General features: G+C 43.8%; 1 protein-coding gene across 6 annotated transcripts in view; it reads right to left on the reverse strand.

Moving 5' to 3' along the window:
• The window catches only part of CNOT10 (CCR4-NOT transcription complex subunit 10), a 65,676-nt gene that overhangs the window by 23,487 nt on the left and 20,454 nt on the right, over positions 1–21,735 (reverse strand). For all 6 annotated transcript variants that reach the window (XM_078151222.1, XM_078151217.1, XM_020993207.2 and 3 more), the window contains 11 exons: positions 19,011–19,105; positions 18,285–18,446; positions 18,030–18,180; positions 15,496–15,641; positions 13,921–14,007; positions 13,311–13,394; positions 10,823–10,940; positions 8,093–8,242; positions 6,360–6,562; positions 4,958–5,079; positions 4,015–4,191 (listed from right to left, as the gene is read on the reverse strand). In XM_078151222.1, the coding sequence (XP_078007348.1) occupies positions 4,015–4,191; positions 4,958–5,079; positions 6,360–6,562; positions 8,093–8,242; positions 10,823–10,940; positions 13,311–13,394; positions 13,921–14,007; positions 15,496–15,641; positions 18,030–18,180; positions 18,285–18,446; positions 19,011–19,105 (1,495 nt within the window). The remainder of the gene's footprint in view (positions 1–4,014; positions 4,192–4,957; positions 5,080–6,359; positions 6,563–8,092; positions 8,243–10,822; positions 10,941–13,310; positions 13,395–13,920; positions 14,008–15,495; positions 15,642–18,029; positions 18,181–18,284; positions 18,447–19,010; positions 19,106–21,735) is intronic.

Here is a 21,735-nt window from a genome sequence, read left to right on the forward strand (position 1 = left end):
CTTATTTTTTAATATAAGTAAATGGATAGATTACATGGTAGGAAGGAGGGAGAGAAGGGAAGGAGGGAGGAAGGCTTACATAGTACCTACTACGTACCAGGTACTGTGCTAAATGCTCTTACAAATACTATCTCAAGACCATCGATCTTTTAACCAAACACTGTTCTTAAAATTCTTAAACTTAAACAATTCTTCAAATTTCTGAAGCACTCAACAGACATGATCTCATGGGAGTCTCCAAACTCCCTGTGAGTGGTTATGTGACTTGCCTTGGTCACACAGCTTGTGTCTGATGTAGAATTCACATTCAGATCTCTCTGGACTCTTCCTACTTAGGATCAATGGTCTCCCCATTCTACTGAAACGAAGCTACAAAGATGGCCTCACTCTAGTCTAGGAAACAGACTAGAAAGAGCGAAAGCCCACGGCTGCATTCCCAGGTAACAGCCACTCCTGCAGGATCACCACATTCTCTCCCAATTTATACAGAAAGCCACCACCCTCTGAACCAGGTCTTTAGAAAATGTGGACCTGAGGTCTCTGCATTTTACATGTGAGAGAAAATAAAACCAGTGGTACTTAACTTTCAGATTGTTTGGGAGTTCAAATGAGATAATGCATATATCAAAGGGCAGCTAGTGAATAGAGTGCAGTGAATAGAGCACAAGGCCCGGAATCAGGAAGACTCATCTTGCAGGAAGACTCATCTTGCCGAGTTCAAATCTGGTCTCAGACACTTCCTAGCTGTGCAACCCTGGGCAAATCACTTCACCTTCTTTGCCTCATTTTCTCATCTGTAAAATGAGCTGGAGCAGGAAATAACAAACCACTCTGGTATCTCTATCAAGAAAACTCCGAATCAAATGGGGTCACAAAGAGTCAGACACAATTGAACATGGCTGAACAACAAATGTATATCAAGCACACTGCAAGCCACAAAAGTAATATACCAACTCAGACGTGGAGTTTAAATTTGGTGAGAGGCAAAGTAAAAAGCAGGGGCAAAAAAGAAAGATTTTCAGAGTTTAAACATTTTCTTGCATGAAATCTGGCAAAAACATTCCTCATCTCAATCCCCCCAAACTCAAAGCACAAACTCCATGCATGCCTTTGCTGCTCTCCCTCTTCTGCCCCAGCCTTCATGTCCCACTGTCCCTTCTCCTTTACCCAAAGTTCTAACTGTTCCTCTTGAGCTTGCTTTCCTCCTTCTCAAACAGCTAAAAAGGTGAACAGGAGCAGGAAGGGGTACCGTGCATCTTCTCTCTCTGCACAGACAGAAGATACTGGTCTTGTAGGAGTGCCCTTGTTCTCCTCTATCTCCACACCAGGACAGCTAGGACAAGCCATCTACCTGTCTCTGCAGGATCACAGTGTGAGGTTTGAGGGCACATCCTAAAAAAGGCCCTCACACCTTCCCCTTCAATACCAGCCATGGCCCCCATTGCCTCTGCAGATCTGTACACCACAGAAGTTTACAGACAGGGAAAATGTGGGCATGAAGAACTGTAAAAAAAAAACCAAACCACGGCCCTGGACAGGCATTCAAATAAAACTACCACCTGCAGCTGCCATTAACTAGCTGTGTGGCTTTAAACAAGGCACTTCTTTTCTTCGGGCCCAGATTTCCTCATCTGTTAAAAGAGGAGGCTTCTCTTCTAGCTCTCAAACTCTCAGACTCTTTGATTCTACTTAGAATTAGTTAAATGATTATTTTTTTCTTTTCTTTTTTTTTTTTGGCTGCAGTGGGGATGGGGGTGCTGCACTCTGTGCTCATTCTCAATGGCACAACATTGCATCATCTAATCATAGGTTTCCAAAGTGGGTGATATGCCCTCCCCCCGGGGGCCACTGGACCAATGTGGGGGGGGGGAGTAGTAGCCTTGGGTACAATTGGGGGGGCATTGAATAAAAATAAGGGGGGCAGTGGAAACATAAGGAAAGAAGAAAAAATGAAAACATTCTGAAAAACTGTTCATACATGTTTCATCTGTTTTTCCAAATAAGCACACAAAACGCAAGTTATAACTGATCAGTGGTCAAGTCCGCCAATAGGTCGTAACAAGCAAGTGTTGGCAAGCGAGCCTGTCCCTGTCCCACAATGAGGTGAAGTCCAGCGTGCATGGGCAGGAATATGTGGGTGTAATGACTTGTTTACAATGTGATACAATACAGTTATATGACACAACACTGCATCATCCAAATTTCAATGCAGGAAAAAACCTGCAAATTTACAATAAATTATTAAAGTTAAGATGTCATTTTTAAAAAAATGTACTTTCTATATTTTTGGAAATGATGCAAATTTTTTAAAAAAGTGTTAACGGGTTAAAGAAAGTAGGTTTCCAGGGTGGCACTGAGTGATTTTTTTTTTTAAAGGAGGTGGTCAGCCAAACAAGTTTGGGAACCTCTGATCTAAATCCTCCATTAACAAGAGTCTAGGAGCGACACAGGGTCTCCATTGGCTTCCTGACATCTGCCTAGGCCGAGTCTGTCCTGTCTCTCAGCATCAGCTCCTCTATGATACTTTCTCCTCATCTCTCTCAGCTCCTGGATGGCTTCTTTCTCATCTCTTGGTCCAAACACAGAAGCACATGATTAGAGGATGCCCAGGCTCTTCCCCCTCTCACCACTTCAAACCTGAAATCGCTAGCCTGCCACCAGCCAATGCTGAAGCCAGCTTCTCTACTTACCTTCCTTTTGTCCATCAACAGAAATACCATCCTCCCAATTACCCAGGCTCAAACACCAGAGGCCCTTTTGACTCTTCTTTTCTCTTTGAATTCTGCCTTGAAGACCTCTCCCCCCATCCATTCTCTGCTCCCCACTAACACCACCACCACTCCAGCCAAGGTATTCACTTTACTCCTACACTACCAGGGCAGCCCACAACCAGTCTACCAACCTCTATGTCTCCCCAAACCAATCTATTCTGAAACTACCATCAGATAACATTTTGCCTGAAATATCACTTTTCTCACATCACTCTCTCTCTTGCACTGTCTAGAAAAACCACTTGACTCTTACGCCTAGCATCCAAAGCCCTCCGTGATTTGTCTCGTCAACACTCCCTCCCACTCTTCCCCTACACAAACCATCTCTCATTCATTCCCATTCCCCAGGTCTTTACTTATGCTGTGCCCTCAGCTCAAACACTCTCCCTGCTCTTCTGCCTTCTTGAGTACTAATCATCCTTCACATGTCCTGTCTTCTGGAATGCCTTCCCCACCCACCCTGATCATTGCCCTCCTTGGAACTCTGAACACTGTTCTGAGTCAGTCATTGTACTGTTGATATTGTAAAATAATTTACAAATCTTACAGAACTATATTAATGCCAGCTATTATTATACTTATTGAAAGAAAGACCTAAAAGAGGCCCAGAGAAATGACCTCCTTCAACCCCCTCATTATACAGATTCACTGTTTTATTTTATGCATGTCTTGCCTCTTTCAGCTACAGCATGTGTTCCCTGAAGGCAAGGACCATATAATTATTTATACTGGTCACTGTTCCTAGCACAATACCAAACAAACAGAACATACCTGACTTTTTTAAATGAAAAGTTTTATTTTTACTATTCTAAATTCTTAAAGAATGCATTTACATTAAATTAACAATCTTTATAATACAAATATTAGGAGAGATTCACTAATTTACAAAACAACAGTGACTGAATGCTGAATGAAGAAATGTGATCGAACAACCCTAAGTTGATTTCATAATAAACATATTCTGCTCCTTTGGGTCACAACACAATCTCATAAAAGCTTATTTTTGCTAAATGCTCATTATATCTTAACGGAGGCAGCCAGGGTGTGAAAGGATAAAGAAGTGGCCTCTGAGACAGGGACGTCTGGATGTGAGTTCTGATGTAAACCGATTCTGGACAGATCACTTGCCCTCTCAGTGACGGAGGCAACTCTCGAAGAGACACCGCCAAGGTCCTGCCCTGGTAGAGGGAATCTCCTCGCTTGGGAGCTCGCCCTCTCTCAGTCTGGGGACAGGCCGGATTACCTGCAGGTCTCCTGACTCTCAGCATTTTCGGCACCTCCGCCCATCTGGTGGCTGGCCTTGGACCCGTTCTCCTGCTTTGGATCCTGCTGGTCTTCGGGTAACAACAACAAGGCATTCCTGAGACAAATGGCCGCAAACTCCACACTGGCTACGGGAATGGCGGAGGACTGTCCATCACTTCAAGGAACAGGACGAAACACATCAAATGAAAAATAAAAAAGTTAGACACGATGTTGATGGAGATGGATGCTAAGTGTTGTTTTAAAATGCCTCGTTTTACTCGTAGCAGTTGTGAAATCATGGGTGATTTTAATCAGGACCTTAAAATCCAACAGGCAGCTATTCATAGAAGAAGCTGTGAAAGACGACTTGAAGCTACCAGATGCTGGCTGTCACCAGAGAAATATGGGAAACTCGAGCTGGAATATTTATGTAGAATGTGGTCCCTGCATTCTGAAAAACCACAAACCGGGAAATCACTCTGGTAGCTAAGGATTTCCAAGCTATTTTGGACACTGTACCAGTAACCAAACAGTCTCTGCTGAGCCCCTTTAAACCACAAATTATCACATGTTAAACATTCTACTTCGAGGGAAAGGAGCTTACAAACAAAACCCTGAGTGACCGACAGCCTAGGACTCATCACATCCCTCAACGCCCTCTCCTGGAGAGATGAGGTGAGGGCGCAGAGAGATAGGGCTAACAGAGTTGGACCGGGACTCCTCTAGAATCCTGCTATGGGAGAAAGCCCAAGCTAGCCCAAGGCCAATTCGTCTGTACCCTTATCATGGAGGTTTAGTTTGGAAAGTAACAATAATATTGGTTAAAAAATGATCCCGTCTATGAATTAAGACATTAGCTTCAAAGTCAACAAAAGCAAAATTCCCATGTGCAAAAATAAATAAACAAACAAGACAAGGTGCCCTCTTTGCCAAGTACTTACTTATATACGGCGTTCTGTATGGACTGGGACGCTAGGACTATCTTTCGATGATAGCCTTGACCCACAATGGACTGTACAATCCCCTTTTTGCTTGGAAGACCTTTAGTCTCCTGTTCTGAGGTCTATAAAACACACAAGGGAAGTTTTCAAGAAGTCTCATAATCACAGTAAAAGGTTTAGCTACAAAGACAAAGAGATCTTTCAAATTCATTTAAATTTTCTGAAGGTCTCAAAGGGAAGGTGGGCAGAGATCAGGACAGACAGCCATTGCTGGGGAAAAGAGCAGAGACCCATCTGCAATGAAAGACCGATGAGGGGAGAGAGCCCAAATCCCTCTTAGATTTGGGGGCATGGCTGAGGACGTGGGACAGGCAGTGGGGAGTGTCAGTCCACCCTAGGAAGCATTGTACTTTACAGAAATGTGTCACAAAACTGAAGAAAAAAGCAGTGACAAACGAGTGACATGGAAGGGTACAGCCCTGAACAAGTACAGCCTAAAGCAAAAAAGGAGGAGCGGCCCTGTCCAAGACAAAGGCATGTGGTAAGTGGGTCTGTCGAGCGCTGTCCAACGAGAACGGCTTGGACACTCACTGTCTGTGCCCCCGGAAAGGAGCCTCCACACTGGGAGGCCCTGAGGAGGCCGCATGCCCAGCATGAGACTCCAGCTCTGGCCGCCTGCCCAAAGAAGGTTCCCGACTCTCTACCTCCGTCTCTTGGGACAGCAGGACCACACATGTACCCAAGTCTCTGGCTGGGCACAGCTCACCTCTACCCTGAGGCAAAGCTTCTCTGCAAAGAACATGACTGCACATATTATAACAAGCTGCTGCCCTCACTCATCTGTTTTAGAAGTTCCTACTTTCCATAACTAGAATTTTTTGAAGCATGACATAGTAAAAGGCAGTTTAGTTGTATGAACTAATCTAACCCTCTTATTTACACTGATATCCAGAAAAGGTAGGTGACTTTCCTAGGATCACAGAGATTACAGCAGTGGCAGAATGCCTGTTTCTCCCTAGTAGTAGCAATCAACATGACCCTTTTGGGGCCCATGAGGTCAAAACTGTTTTCATAATCACACTAAGACATTTTAGTTTTTAACACGGTAAACTGCCATAGATAGAACCTACCCCAACCAAAGCTACTGATGATACTTAAAGAGGGTAAAAAGGGCCTGCTCTAAGCCTACAACTCCATGTCCCACCAGCCTCCTCAGGCACCTTCTGGGAACCTTCCTCAGCCTCCTCCTAACCCTGCTCTCCCTTTAAAAATGGATAATGTATACTCTGACAATAAACAAGAGTTTTAACAAACGGGCAGTAAAACAGCTACCTAACAGAAAGCGAGAACTGTCTCTTTGAACACGAGTGAGATGAGAACCAGGACGAAGGCCATCACTCACCCCCTTGTTGGCGGCGATGCAGCACTCAGCCAGCCGCAGCCAAAGGCGGGCGTTGGAATGATAAACCTGGACGGCTTCGATCAAGCACTCGAAGGCCGCCAGAGGCCGGCCAATGTGCAGCAGCTGAATGCCACAATTGTACAGGAGCTCATAGCGCTTATTTGTCAGCAGGGTACACATGGGCCTCCCCGAGAATTTCTTCCCTGGTAATAATAATAAGATCTTGTGAAGTTTTTAGTTTAATCCTTATTTTGTGCTCACTCAACATGCTAACAGAGAAGTCAACTGAAGCCACCTGGCCACCCCAAGCAATCCCGATGCAAATCCCCACATCATGGCCACCTCACCATCCTCCAATGTGACAAGTCCTCCTTCCTCCTCCTCCTGGAGTAGCGGCCCCCCCCCAGCACACATTGACCCCAATCCTCCTGGTGGTGCCTCTGTCAGGACACATTCCCGGTCTCCCTCGGGCAGGGCCACCACCTTCTGTTCCTAAAGCTCCCCTTACCTAGATGCAAGGAGGCGTTGGCCCAGGGGAGAGGTCCCACACAGCCCCATGTGGCCCATCCCTCCCACCTCAGGCTGTCCCCAGGAAGCTCTGTCTGCTTGACAGCCCAGACTCAAAGCAGCCTGAACAGTCCTGGGAGGAATGACTGGGGGCTGATCCCACCTCACTCCCTCACAGTGAAATGGACAGATCAGCCTGGATGCCTCTGCACCACCTTCTAGCTCTATGTCTGCTCCTGGAACCTCAGTACCTCTTTCCTCAGAGAGGCCTGAGATCCTGAGTGCCAGGACCTGGGCTCAGGCCCAAGCCTCTGGCTCAGGACCACCTCAGGAGCCAGGAGGCTTACTTACAGCAGCTGTGCTGAGTGTGCTAATGCATGTGCACGTCTCTCTCTCGCTTTATGAAAAGGGGGCACAAGGGCTGATTCGTATCAACTTGTCAGTGAGGTGACAGCTGAGTTTAAATGCCATAATTTGTAAATGTTTGTTGAATGAAATGGAAATGAACTAGGGAAATATATTTTCATATTCATCACCTCATTTGAGGCAGCCAGGTGGCCCAGTGGATACAGTGTCAGTCCTGGAATCAGGAAGACCTGAGTTCAAATCCAGCCTCAGACACTTACTAGCTGTGTGACTCTAGGCAAGGCACTTAACCTCTGTCTGCCTCAGTTTCCTCATCTGTAAAATGGGGATCATAACAGCACCTGCCTCCCACAGCTGTTGTGAGGATCAAATGAGATAATATTTGTAAAGCGCTCAGCACAGAGCCCAGCACACAGAGGGCACTACAGAAACGCTTACACTTGTCTCCCTTATTTTTTTCATTTTAAAAATCTGTTCTGAATTTACCACGCCACATAAAACAGCATTTCCATATACAAAGTAGAACAGAAAAAGCGACAAACACGAAACAGCTATTATGTAGACCTGTTTTTTTCCTTTGAAGAAGATAATAAACTCAACATCTAACTTTCAAAGCTGTTCTGAGTGCCCACAAATTCTTCTGTTTTCTTTTATGCATTAAAAAAAGTACTTCAGTTTTTTTGTTTACTATTTGAAATTAACCAAATGGAGGAGCCTCCCCACAGGTTTGCTCTGCCATGACTACTGATCCTCATCCCTCAATGCCGACAAGGTCCTTTCGGGAAAAAAACAAACCCCTGATTCCCCCACGTGTTCCCCCAGCAACATGCACAGCCATATTCAGCGAAAAGAAGGCTCACCCGGGTCTGTGCTGCCTGCTCCGAGCTGGGCACATACGGTGTCATTTTCTTGGAGAGCCTTCTTAAAATAGAAAATTCCCAAATTGTGTTTGCCCATGGCAAAGTGAATGCAGCCCAGATTGTTCCAGAACATGCACCTTAAACATTCACCTGAGAAAAACAAACACACCAAAATGCGTGAGGCCAGAATAACATCTTCTAACGGAGACACCCCCAACAGCTGCCCAGGCTCCTGCCTCCCCTGTGGGATGGAGCACTCAGAGACAGCATAGACAAAAAACAACTGGAAGCTCGGCAGTGCTTTCTTGGGGAGCAGGCTATGTTCTGGGGCGCAGCCAGAGCATGGGCAAAGTTAGGCTACTTCAAGGGTCTGCATTCTGAGGGATGCCGGAGACACTCCCCACGAAGAGACCAAGCCCCCTTGCAGTCACCCAGAGGCCGATGGGAGGCTCTGTGTACTTCACGGGGCTGGTCCTCCGCTGGCAGAGCCAGGGAGCATCACTGTGCTTGGCTGGCCTGGCCTCCCAGGACGAGGACCTCTTGATGCCATGATGAGGCATGGGAGAGGGTAGTGGGGGAGGAGCTCATCCTCTACTCTAGCTGTTTACCATAGAAGCTGAAGGAAATACCGTAATACAGGCAAGATTCAGGGAAAGCCCTTCCATCTTCAACAACAGATTCTGACAAAACAGAGCATCAGGTGAAACAACCCTCTGACGGATGGCAATCAGCCCCTCAGATGGGCAGGTGGGTGCCTAGAACCACATCCCTGCAAGATTCATGATGTCCCGGAAGGGCCTGGCATTACCATGTATTAGTGACATCACTGTGAATTCTGTGTGGTAAGGCAATGTTAGATGAGGTCTGCCTGTAAAACTGCTACACAAAATCTGTGGCTGCGTGTAAAATCATATATGATGATCTGTGCTAAGGAAGTGGTACAGAGGCATAGACATTTAAAATACCAATGACCTGACACATGTACATGTATGTGCGTGCACACGCATAACACCTGCACGCACACGTTTGACTCTGAATACATTTCCTGTTGATACTCCATAAATTAGGCTCATATGATAAAAACTCCACTCAAACTGAGAAGCTCCCCAAGGCCTGGAACCCTGGGGAGGAAACCACACTATTTCTTAGGCTGAAGCTAAGGAGCAGCCTGATGATGGAGGAGGAGAGTGGGGAGGGATCTCTTGCTTCTCCAAACGAGCTGATTTTATGCTCCATCCCTCTCTGGAGAGAGAGAACACAAGTCTTTCTCAATGGAAAGGCGTGTAAAGAGCAAACAGAAAGAGCAGTAATGTCAACCAGCATCTTAGGTGAGAAGCTAAAAGGCGCTAGAGGCCGACTGGCCGAGCATTTGTGATCTGCACTAAGTGAGCGCCCCCAGAGCGGCCTCTTCCCTGCTGCTTGTTCCAAATGCACACTGCTGCCTGGCTGGTTTTGGAGATGGCCAAGGTCAAAGCAGGCACTGAAAAACATCTATCTACATGTGTGACGATCTGACAATTTATTTGTATTTATGCCCAAGTGTGATGCTGACTGTGTTCAAAAATGAATTTTTGGCTTATCTGTGGTTTTGAATTATTCATCTTATTTTTCTAATTGCACTGAAAAATCAAGAATAAACTATTTTGAAAAATGGCTACTAGCTGACTAGAAATGACATCTATGAAATTCAACCTTTTAGGAAGAAAATATTTATAATTCACTTATTCAATACCACCAACCAATTTTTTTAAACTCAGAATAATTTTTTTACAAATCCCCATTTCCAAGACAATAGTTTTGGAAGTTTTATAAGCATAACTGTGTGTCAGTTAATTACTCACTTGTAAAATATACACCAAAGACTCATTACTCACAAGGATTTAGGGAGTCATTATTTTTTACCATTTCTTGAGATTACAAACAATGTGTCAGCATTTTATATAGAATACACACATTATTTTTAAGAGGGAAGAGGATGAGAAATGAAAAGGAAGGAATCCTCATTAGACCTTCTTTTTCTATGTGACCCCTCCCCTCTCCTGCCCTTTGCCTCACACCAGCAGGACAAGTTAATGGGGTTCCCATCCCCAGAACAGAAATACACAGCTGGGTTAGTTTGACCATGAGATTTGACCTAGATTTCAGAACTTTCATCTGACTTATTGCTGTCCTTTCCCCTCAGCCCTGTATTCCAAATACACCCTCAAGTTATTCACTATTTAAGATAGCAGTCTTTTCAAAGCCAAAACATTTTTAAAGTTGGCCTACCACTAGGAATCAGTGAGGAAGCAGCTAGGTGGCTCAGTGGATAGAGCACCGGGCCAGGAGTCAGAAGACCTGAGTTCAAATCTGGTCTGAGACACTTATTAACTGTGTGACCCTGGGCAAGTCACTTAACCTCTGTTTGCCTTAATCCACCAGATGAGGAGATGGCAGACCATCCCAGTATCTTTGCCAAGAAAACCCCACTGACAGTTTGGTTCACAGGGTCATAAAGAGTTGAACACGACTGAATAACTGAACAACAAGGAATCAGTACATAATCAACTGAAATCCCAAGAGGTTGGGATAAGGCAAAGTAGAGATTCCAAAAATTATTCACCCTATGAGGCACTACTAGAATTACCCATTTAGAAGTCATTCTCAACAAGTGTCTGTGAACAGAGAACATGTTAAGGGAAGGAAGAGATAAAGAATAGAGACTATTCAAATTTCATGATTTTCTTTTACCTGTTTTCATGAATCCTGGATGTTCAGCAATATTTGCACTATTTAACAATTTCACTGCTTTTCGATAATTGCCCCTTAAATATTCAAAGTTGCTTTTAAGAAACAAAGAAGGAGCAGACTGTAAAAAAACATAAGTTATAACTTAAAGAGGTATGACATGAGTTCACGTTTGCATTACCATACTAACATGCTAGCAATGAATTAATACAGGTATGGCACAGTAAACAGAAGCTGTTGTTTGTGGCTTGTTATTTTAGTATCTGGTCTGTTTCTAAGTCTCCTGTTCCTATAGAATTAATGAATAGATGTCAAAGAACACAATCAACAAGGACAGAGCAAAGAACCAAAATGCACTTTAAGAGCGCGCACCTTGCAACATACCAGAGCTTTTTGTGACATCCCTGATTTGAGATTAAAGACTGTTTTAATGTTCCTACAATTTCCACAGAGACTGACCATCTTTACATATTCCTAAACATACAGGAACTAAATGCTTTTCCAAACCACTGCAGACAAAGTCACTGTTGTTCATTTATTCAACATTTATATAACACCCACAGTGTGTAGAATCCTGGGAGCGCACTCGCAGCCAGGCGAGCATTCAAAGAGTATATAACTGAGTTGGACGGCGTGTGTATGCGTGGGGGGGAGGGAGGGAAGTAACACAACCAAGTCTGATCAAGCAGAGTGCATTGAGTGTGAAGGATGACAGAATATCTGAGAGGGAAGGAGGATACCCAGATGTGTGTTTTGGGTGTGCTTGACTATGGGAGTTTACTGTCACACCACACAAGAAGGCATGAATGGATGACCATGTGCCATTAAAGGAAATAGGCACATGGATGACATCACAGATTCACTGGAAAGAGAGACAGAGACAGAGAGAGAGACAGAGAGACACAGAGAGAGAGAGAGCGTGTGTGTCTGAGTGTAGAAAGATAAGTAACAAGAGAGGGGTAAATCTTAATTTATGGAGGGGTAAATCATAATTGTCCTGAACTCACTCAAGAACTGTGCATTCTTTTTAGAGAGATGTAACCAAAAGAATCTGCCTAAGCACCACCACACTGCACAGGCCACCTCCCCATTTTTGTGTGGGGTAAGAATTGGCTGCTGCCCAGCCCCAAAGAAGCCAGGCTTTTACTCCAAACCCCCTTTTCTCTGCAATCACAGCCTTCTGCTCTTCCTGCAATTCCTCCTCAGAGTACCCACTGTGGTCCGACTTACTTGTAATCTGTTTAAAACACACATACCTCCAGAGCAAACCCTAGGCATCAAATGACCCAAGAGGGGAATCCCCAGCCCGGTCTCACAGGACACTATGGCTCAAATATCTCAGTCCATCTGGCTTTCTGAGAAGCCCTTCCACATCCTGGTTCCCTCATCTGTCTCAAATGCTCATTCATTTAACAGCTTCTTGATCACCAAGGAAGCCAACCTTTTCTGGCAAAGCTCCAGATCTACCCCTGGGCCAGGAGAAAACCTGCTCTCTCCCTGCAGCTCCCCTCACCCTCCCTCGCTCCAGACTCCCAGGGTGACTTCACACAGACTCTCTAGTCTAGGTCTCAACTACCCCTTTCCTCCACCCACTCAAATAATCTGACTTATTTTTGCTTCCAACCCTCCCTGGACAGGACCCTATATCTTTCTATCCTTTGCTTTCAAGGTTTTTAAGATGCCATCCCAAAGCATCAGACTGGTTCTCATTTCCCCTGGATGCCACCAAGAGTCATCCAGGTGGTTAGTGGGCCAAATTTCAGGGCTCACTGTCTTGGCTACAGTCCCTCGTGGTAGGTGCTTCAGCAATGAAAGATCAACAGAAATCTTGGCCTATACAAAGCACAATTACATTTCAGTCACGATGGGGCCAGCAGACCACTGATGCTCGTAGCTATGCCTGGAGAAGTAGAGTCTAGTACAAAAATGTTGCTAGTATTTATTTTCTGCTAATGTGTTTACTTCTCTACTACTACATAATGAGAATTTTATATAAGATGAATGTTTCTAGTGTGCTGAGAAGCAGCCAAGCAGGGCAGCTAGAGAGCTGGCTGGGAAGCACACAAGGTCTGGGTTCAAGTTCTAACCCCTCCCACACTGTTTATGGGGCCCTGGGTGAGTCACTTGACCTTACTTTGCACACTGGGTTCTAGAGATGGGTTTCCTCATAAAGAGCTCCCTACACCACTGGATAGGGGAAAAAAAGGCTAAATTTATAATAAATTATTTTTAAAAGGTGCTTTAAAGAAGTGATTCAGATTTAATTTCTCTCTACGAAACAGAAAAAACCAAAGCCCTAACAAAAAAGAGCTAAGCACTAGCTCTCTGCTGGCCAGTTTTCCCTTGATGTCAGGAACAGGCCACATTACAATCCCGGTTTAAAGCTTCCTTAACAAGGAATTACCATTCTCCAAGACAATAAAGGTAAGTATACACAGCATGCCCTTAGGAGAGGAAAGACAAAAAAGAGAAAGTCAGGAGAGACACTTACATTTCCAGCTGTATTCATGACAGATTTGATTTCCCTTTTGCAAGCTTTCAGAGACTTCATTTGGATATAGGCTCTCACTTTATACTACAAGGTTGGAGGGAAAAGTTTTCACATGAGAACTACAGTGAATGTAAACATCACAAAACAGTACTTAACTTTTTGAGGTAGAGAGTAAAAATGCAACATCATATTTGTAAAGTTAATGTTAAAAAGTCACTTTAAAATGATCTCAAATCCTTCCTATCTTAGGAACAAAGCACACTAACAAAGCAGGAATGAAAGCTGTGCTGAGGCTCCAAACCAAAGTCATCTTCAATTCTCTGTTCAATCATGTAGGGCTTTTCTGTACCCTCTATGCTTGCTGTCCCCCCACTTCCCTCCACTACCCTGGGGGACACAACCACTAAAAAGGCCTCTTTACTAGTGACACTTGAAGTGAAACAGAGTTCAGACCACAAATCAACCACAAAATTAAGTAGTGCTCTGCACGCATAAAGACAAATGTTTCTCAACTGTTTCCTGTTTCCAAGGACGAATGCTCTTCCTCTCTTAGGCTCCCTCACCAGGCTGACTACACGTTATGCCGACTCCTTCTGTGACATCAGCTCACCTGGTGAATCTTAGACTTTGCAGCTTCTATTAAGGCTCCACTGTCAGCTTTGTGATTCGATCCCTCTTTGCCTGTAGTGTTTCCTGACTGCACAAAAATTGAAGAAACAAAATAAACCAGAATTTAATTAGGCTTTAATTGCATTTTAAATTTTAAAATATAATAACAAATACTGAAAAATAAGATGGCTCCCAGGAAATCCAAGCTGCTTCACTGCCCAGGTCTCAGTACTACAGTGTAAAGATCTTCAAATGAAGTCACTTTTTGACTTCCTCTTTGGTACCAAAGTGTGATATCAAGAACTCAAGGGAGATGTTTATTTACAAAAAAAAAAGGCACCTCTTCCCTGCCTCCTGCTTGTACACAATCTTACAATAAAGGAGAAGGAATCAGGGGACAAGATAAGTGTCTCCTTAACAAAGCCAAGCACTCCAGGTATGGCCACCACCCTGGTCCAAGGGGACATCCATGTCTCTGGCTCAGCCCTCGGATCACCATCAACTCGACACGCCTAAACAGAACTCATGATTTTTCCACCAAACTCTCTCCCCTTTTAATTTGCCAATTACTATAGAAGGCACCAACCACAGACTGTCCTGCTTCACCCCCCCAGCTCCACTCTCCCCAGCCCCTCAGACTCACAGCCCAATTATCACTGTCTCTCAACCCCATCATCCATGCTATTGCCAAGGCCTGTCAATTTTGCCTCTGTAATATCTCTTGAATACACCACCTTCTCCCCTCTGACATTACTGCCACCCTGGGGCATCACCTCACGTCTGCATTACTGCGTTGACCTGCAATAACTGATGCTCTGGTTGGCCTTCAAAGCCCTTCGTGACCCAGCCCCTCTTCCCTTTCCAGTCTTCTCACACCTTCCAGTGACACGGGCCCCCAGGCCATTCCTCAAGACCACACTCCATCCCTAGACTTCAGGCATTTTCACTGGCTGTTCCCCAGGCCTGGAAGGCTTTCCCTCCTCCTCTCCTGGATTCCTTCAAGGCCCAGCTCAAAGCCTCCGACATGAAGCTTTTCTCAATCTCTTCTAATTCTCCCCTCCTTTTGGTTGACTGTTTCCCATTGACCCGGTATATAGCTTGTTTGTACATATCTAATAATGATGATGATGATGACAGCTACCATTTATGCCATGCCATCTGTTGTGTCCCGGGCTTGGTGCTAAGTGCTTTACGATTATTACCTCATCTGACCCTCCCAACAACCCTGGATGGGAGGATGCTGTTGTTATCCCTATTTTGACAGATGAGGAAACTGAGACAAAGTAAGTTTCAGTGACTTGCTCAGGGTCACACAGCTAGTAAGAGCCCGAGGTCCATTTTGAACTCAGGTCTTCTTGCACTCTGGCGCCACCTAGCTGCCCTCTGTTGGCTTGCTGTCTCCCCCATTACTACGCTATTAGCTTCTTGAGAGCTGGGACTCTTGTCTCCAGTGCTCAGCAGTGTCTGACACACAGGCCTGACAGCTGCCCAGAGCGGAGCCCGGTTACCGGGGCAGATGTCCTCACTGGTGCTCGGTCTTGTTCCACATCCGGCAGGCCTGCCTCAGGACACTCACCTCGTTATTTCTCCCGTTTCTGTGATTATTGCCCTGTGAGATCATTTTTTCCAGAACAGCAAGGAGATGCAGCGCCTTCTCTGCTTGGTAAGTTAGAACATACAGATCCACAAGTAGGAAGCACACGGCCTGTGCAAACTTCTCTTCTATAGAACACAAAAGAAAAGAAGCCATGAAGACGGACACATGCTTTGAGCAAACGAGGAAGGACAAATACACAATCAGGTCTCTTGGTCTCTCTACTCCAGCCCGCCACCACCATCACCTGGATCCCCGAAGACGGTAAGGACGCCACCCCCCCCCCCAAGCCTCCCAGAGTCTCAGCCAGGGCTGCCCTCGAACCAGCATCCCACAGAGTAACAGAGTCAAGTTCAGGGGTCCTTCACCTAGGGCCTAACCAATCCTCAAGGCGTGAGGGAAAAGATTTCAGGGGGTCTCTGAACTCGGATGGAAAAAAGGTTAGGCTTTAATTTCAATATAATTGTTTCCCTTTGCAATCTGGCTTTGATTTTACGCACTTAAAAGATGATTTTGAGAGCAAACAAAAGGGTCCAGGTCCAAGACACACAGAAAAGTTCTGACCCCCTACTCCAGTAGGAAGAACACTGCATGAGGAGGCAAGAGAAGTGGGTTTTTAAAGCCTACTCTTTGTACGGAATTGCCAACACCACCAATTTCACATGCAATTATGACAAATTTTCTTAACAGATGAAATTAAAGCAAATTGGAATTTCCTATTTTTTAAATTTTCAAAATGGAAAATAGGAGCATTCTCTCACACTCACCTCTCTGCTTGGCCCTCTCTCTTGTCCCCTATCTCACAGAACGAGCTCCCAGATCCTCTTCCCCTGGATGTCTTATCGCTTTTACATGCTGCAAGCAGCCCAGGAGTTAGTTAGGAGATGAGACAATTCTAGGCTCCTTCCCTGTCCAAGGTGCCCCACAAGTACTCTGGGCCCACAAGGGCCCAGAATCTCCTCCCTCAAAGCCCTGAAGCCTCGTAGGAACAAGCTCTCTGAGACAGAGTCAAAGCTGTAAAGTCTTGCCAGCCACAACCCAGAAAACATGTTCAGGCATTCGGAGAGCTGCACTCAGAGACGGAAGGAAAACAGAACATTTTCAGCTTCCCCCAAAACTGTGCTGATAGAAGGAGATGCCTTCATATCTTTTCTTTTTTAAACTTCTTCTCATCATTAGGAAATAGCTTGTTACCACAATGACTCTCAGTTTAATCAACTGAACTGACATTTACTCAAAGCCTACTATTTTCAGAGCCCTTTACTACGTGCTAGGGATATAAAAACTGTCATGACATCCATCCTCTTACAAACCAGCAGGAGATAGATAATATGTACCCAAATACAATAGGAAATGGAACACGGTGACCAAATGAGAGACAGAAAGAAGTTTGGAGAGGGCTGCGAGGACAGAAAGCGTATTTCCTATGTAGTAGGACAGGGTGAAGGCAACTGAAGAGAAGCCTGAAGCTTCATAGAGCTCCATAGCAGTGGGCTCTTGAAGGGGAGGAATGCAAGACAAAACGCAATCTGTTTCTAATTAAAACATGACGTGAGCAAAGGCAGACACTGTGGAATCTGTAAGGCAAGACGAGGGGTCCAGCTGGGCTGGAGCTCAGGGCATGACGTAACACTGGAAAGGACGGGCTGGCGGCACGGTGCTGCTTTGTCTGTATTTGCTCGCCTGTTGCTTTCTTCACTAGACTGTAAGCTCCTTGAGAACAGGAGCTGCCTTTCACCCTTTTTTGTATCCCCAGCGCTTAGCATGGCACCGGGAACACAGCAGGTGTCAAATAAATGTTTATTAGCTGATCAAATGATTGACTGAAAGGACCTGGAATGCCAAGCAAAGGAATTTATCGAGTAAGGCAATAGGACTCCCAAAAGGGTTTTCAGCAGAGGAATGACGTGACCAGATGGGCAGAGATCGATTCACCTGGCAGCAGGACGAAGGACGGACTACAGCAAGAACAGGTTGGAGCATCTACGCCTGCAGCCCAGGCATGAGGTCCTACCGGCCTGTACAAGGCCAGTGGGAAAGGAAGGAGAGAAGAGAAAACTGCAGGGACAGAACTGATAGGATGTGTCACCTAATCAGATGTCGGAAGGGAGAGAGGTAAGTCAAAGACAACTACGTTTCAGACAAGTAGATCAGGCATCGCCAACAGAAAATAAAGTCAGAAAGATGGACACGTTCGGGGATGAAGCTAGGCCCCACTTCAGACCCGGTGAGTCTGGGAGGACAGGGGACATCCGGAGGAAATGTGGGACCAGGGCTCAGCAGAGACATCAAGGCTAGAGACACGGGGCATGCAGCAAGGAGAGAAGAGAGCCAGGAGCCCACCGACATTACAAGGTCAGAACGAGGAAAGGGGCCTGCAAAGGAGACAGAGCAGGGACAATCAAAGAGCAAACAGCCAGAATGTCCTAGTAAAAATTATTCAAGAGTTTGATGGACTAAAAACTTTAAGTCAGAGAAAACGTGTGACAAATTACTTGCTTCAATCAATGACGTACCAAAAGGTTCTATGAACTGATAGAGTTTCTCTCCGACTGATATTGCTTCAGTGTGCTGGCGCAGGTGATAGAGAATAACAGCTTGATTATAGTACAGCATGCTATTTTCGACATCATCTAAGCCATCCATTTCTTCAACAGCTGAATGGACCTGAAAAATAGCCCATCACACTTTCTGATTTACAGCAAGAAAACAAGGGGCAGCCAGCACCATGGCACCGACCACATGAACAACGCTGACCGGCGCCGGCCTACCTGATTCTTCAGCTGGTTCAATGTCGCTCTCAAGTGATCGGTGGTCGTCTGCTCGTTCTTACAGAACTCGGCCACCGCCGTGTTCAGGATGATCTTGTAGTCATCCTTGTTGATGTCCTGCAGGCAGGCCAAGTGCTGCAGGCACGCTTCATAATTCCCAGCCTACAAAGGGCACATGCAGTGACTTACACTCTAGCCCCATAAACTACGAGTTTCAAAAACGATTTCATGCACATCATGATAGAACAAAATCCCTCAGATTAATGGAAAGAAAGGTCAGTCACAAGCCCATACTACCTAAGGTCACATTACTAAGCCATATCTGGTTTCTCCTCCAAGAGAAATGATGAGTCTAAACTCCCAAGAGGTAAAATCCCTGACCTTTCGAATATGGGAAATGCCAAAGGTACACAACATCGTCAGTGGGCCCAAGACAGGTGCTGAATTCAAAGAAATCCCAATTCTGAATTTAAATAAAAAGTTCAAAAGCCTATGGAAAGCAAACGTCAGAGAATAGTTCTTTCGGTTTTGTGCAAGCAACACAAGGGGAAAAAGTTGCCCTTCCAAATCCTTTCAATGGCCTTTAAAGAAGTTCAAACTTCACAGAAACTTAAAAGATTCTCATGTGCGTACCAAAGACAATATGCCTAAAAGCAACAAAAAATGTCTAATACGAATGAAAGAAGTTTCTCAAAAGTTTCACATAACCATGAAATATTTTCTTACCACGAATGCTTGAAAAGCATTGCTTGATAATTCCTTCTCTTGATCAGTGATCCCAGAAGTAGAAACTGTTCCTTCATGTTTCTCTGTTCCTTGATCTATAAAGATAAAATTGCAAATATTCTTTAGAAATCAAAAACATTCCAGTATTTTTCTTATTAAAAACTTTTCTTCTTAGTTTATTCCTCTTCCTAATTATACTTATAATTACATTTTACAAATGGCATCCTTTTTAACTACAATTGTTAATCACTTGGAAAAATGAAATTAGGAACCACTTCCCTTTTCTGAAATCAGTGGTCAAACATAATGAAATTTCACCATCCCCTTACTTTTAGAATTTAGAACTTTTTCATGATAAAGGTACTAATTTTAAGATACTGTGCTCTACAAAACACACCTATATATTAAATCTACAATCAACAAACCCACAAGCATTTCCTGAATGCCTGCTTCAAGTGCTCCAGACAGTCTAGCAATCAGATACATAAGAAGCAGGCCCCGCCCTCCAGGATCACAAATCTGTAGTTCTGCTGCTGTACCAACAGAGAGCCAAGCTAGCTCTTCATCTCTGAGTCATTTCAAATTATACAGTTTTAGAGGCAGAACCTCCTTACTTTACAAACGAGGAAAATGAGGCCCAGAAAAATTAGATGAAAAAAATAAATCAGGGAATGTTAGAATTGACAGGGCTCTCCTCACCTGGGAGACCACTTGTAGCTCAACTTCCTCTTTTTACCCCAAAGTGAAACCATGAAAAAGTTACTTAAGCTTCCATTACTTAGTGACAATATAATGAAAAGCAATGCTGCCATTTTCAGTAAGAGTTGAAAGAAGAACACATTTCACTACAATATTTTTCTTTTTTCAAGTTAAGATCCTTTTTTTCCTGAGGTTAGGATTAAAAAAAAAAATCTCAAAAAAAAATTTGTGAGCTCTACTGAAGACAAGAAAGTACAGGATGCTGAAATATTTTTAAAAATTCTGTTACAAATGACTCCAGTCATTTTTTCAGCCACTCTTCATCAAGGAGCATGCTCCCCAGCTCACATTTGGTTTTTACAAATTAGGGCTAACCTACATTTTGGTGGAATGATTATTTGGCCCCTATTTTCAACCCTTTGGAATTTTGAGCCTTGAGGTTAGATGAGTGATAAGAATCTAAAGCACTCTTTGGAGACAACAAGCTTCTTGTTTTTTGGGTTTTTTAAAAATAAACTTCAAACCTTTTGTCTGTAAATCATGTATTAGTGCCTATAAGGCATGACTACTAACATTTAAAAATATATATTCCCTAGCCCTATTCACAAAACACAGTTTTGTTTTAGGAAGGATGTAATAAAGAAACAAATATTAAAAGGTCTAATCTCTAAGGTTACAACATAAATGTTTATCATATTACATATTATTGTTCAGTCATGTCAGAGCATGTCAGACTTTTCTTGGCAAAAATCCCTCTTCTCTAGCTCATTTTACGGAAGAGGAAACTGAGGCAAAGAGGATTAAGTGACTTGCTTGGGTAAGCATCTGAGGCAGGATGTGAACTCAGCAAGATGAGTCGAGACTCCAGGCCCAGCGGTCTATCCACTGTACTACACTGCTGCCCCTAATTAATACACATTATCCATCTACAAATATCTGTGTGTGCTCCTGACTTCTCCCCAATCTCCAGGCTGCTGGTTTCACCTTCCTACTAGATCTAGCCACCTGGACATCTTGCTGGCACCTAAGCCTGGCCTCACTGTCTTCCCTCCAAAACTTGTCTCACCTCTAATTTCCCTTTCTATTCGAGAGACCGACACCTTCATCTTCTTCCAAGTCTTAAATCTTTACCTCTTCCTTCTGCCTTACCCCAAGCACCCTCCTCCTACCGTCTCTACACTTTCTTAAGCGGTTCTTCCTGTGCATTCTCAATGTAGCCACAAGAGGGCAGCCTCCCATTTCTTTTATATATGGACCAGTAATGTCCAAAATTTTAAAAATCTGGACTCATGTCAGTAACAAAACCATTGAGCACATAATCTTGATATTGATTTTATTTATAAACTGTATCTATACATACTACAGTACTAATAATTATGAACACATATATAGTAGGATAGAACAGGATTAAAGGATGAAATAAATTAATATTATGAAAACCTTTCATTTATTAATGATACAAAATACATTTTCCTTTAAAATATCATTAAAGTAATATGATTGAGTATGTTCTGTTATATTTCAAGATCTTGGTTTGACATTTAGAAAGTCTAAGTTTAATTCATTTTAATACTTGGTTTTAACAGCTGTCTTTGCTTAAAAAAAAAAAAAGACACCTCCCAGACTCATGGATGCGAATGGAGGAGCAGTAGCACTGGTCAAATTTGCAAACCTTGCCACTTTATTTTCCAATAGTAAATGTGTGGCTTCCACGATGTCAATCCATTCTCCCTGCAAACTTACTAAAAGAGGTTTCATTTTTATATTTTTGCAGATAGGTTCAAAACCCATTGAAATTCATTATTTAGAAGATGTTTAAACAAATTAGGAAATTCTGTTCCCAAGTTTTAAAATGTACAGATATGAGTATTCTGGTCAGTTATAAACAACTTTTAGTAAACCAGAGAGAAAAGACTAAGTGTTTGAGAAAGGATGGTCAATGTAGAAGTCAAAAAAAGATAAAGATTTAGAAAAGCTCACCAAGTTTGACAATTAAGAAATCACTGATAACTTTGGAAAAAGTAGT

This window comes from Phascolarctos cinereus, unplaced genomic scaffold, assembly GCF_003287225.1.
Source record: "Phascolarctos cinereus isolate Bilbo 61053 unplaced genomic scaffold, phaCin_HiC Scaffold_1;HRSCAF=81, whole genome shotgun sequence".
In the NCBI taxonomy this organism is placed as follows: Eukaryota; Metazoa; Chordata; class Mammalia; order Diprotodontia; family Phascolarctidae; genus Phascolarctos; species Phascolarctos cinereus.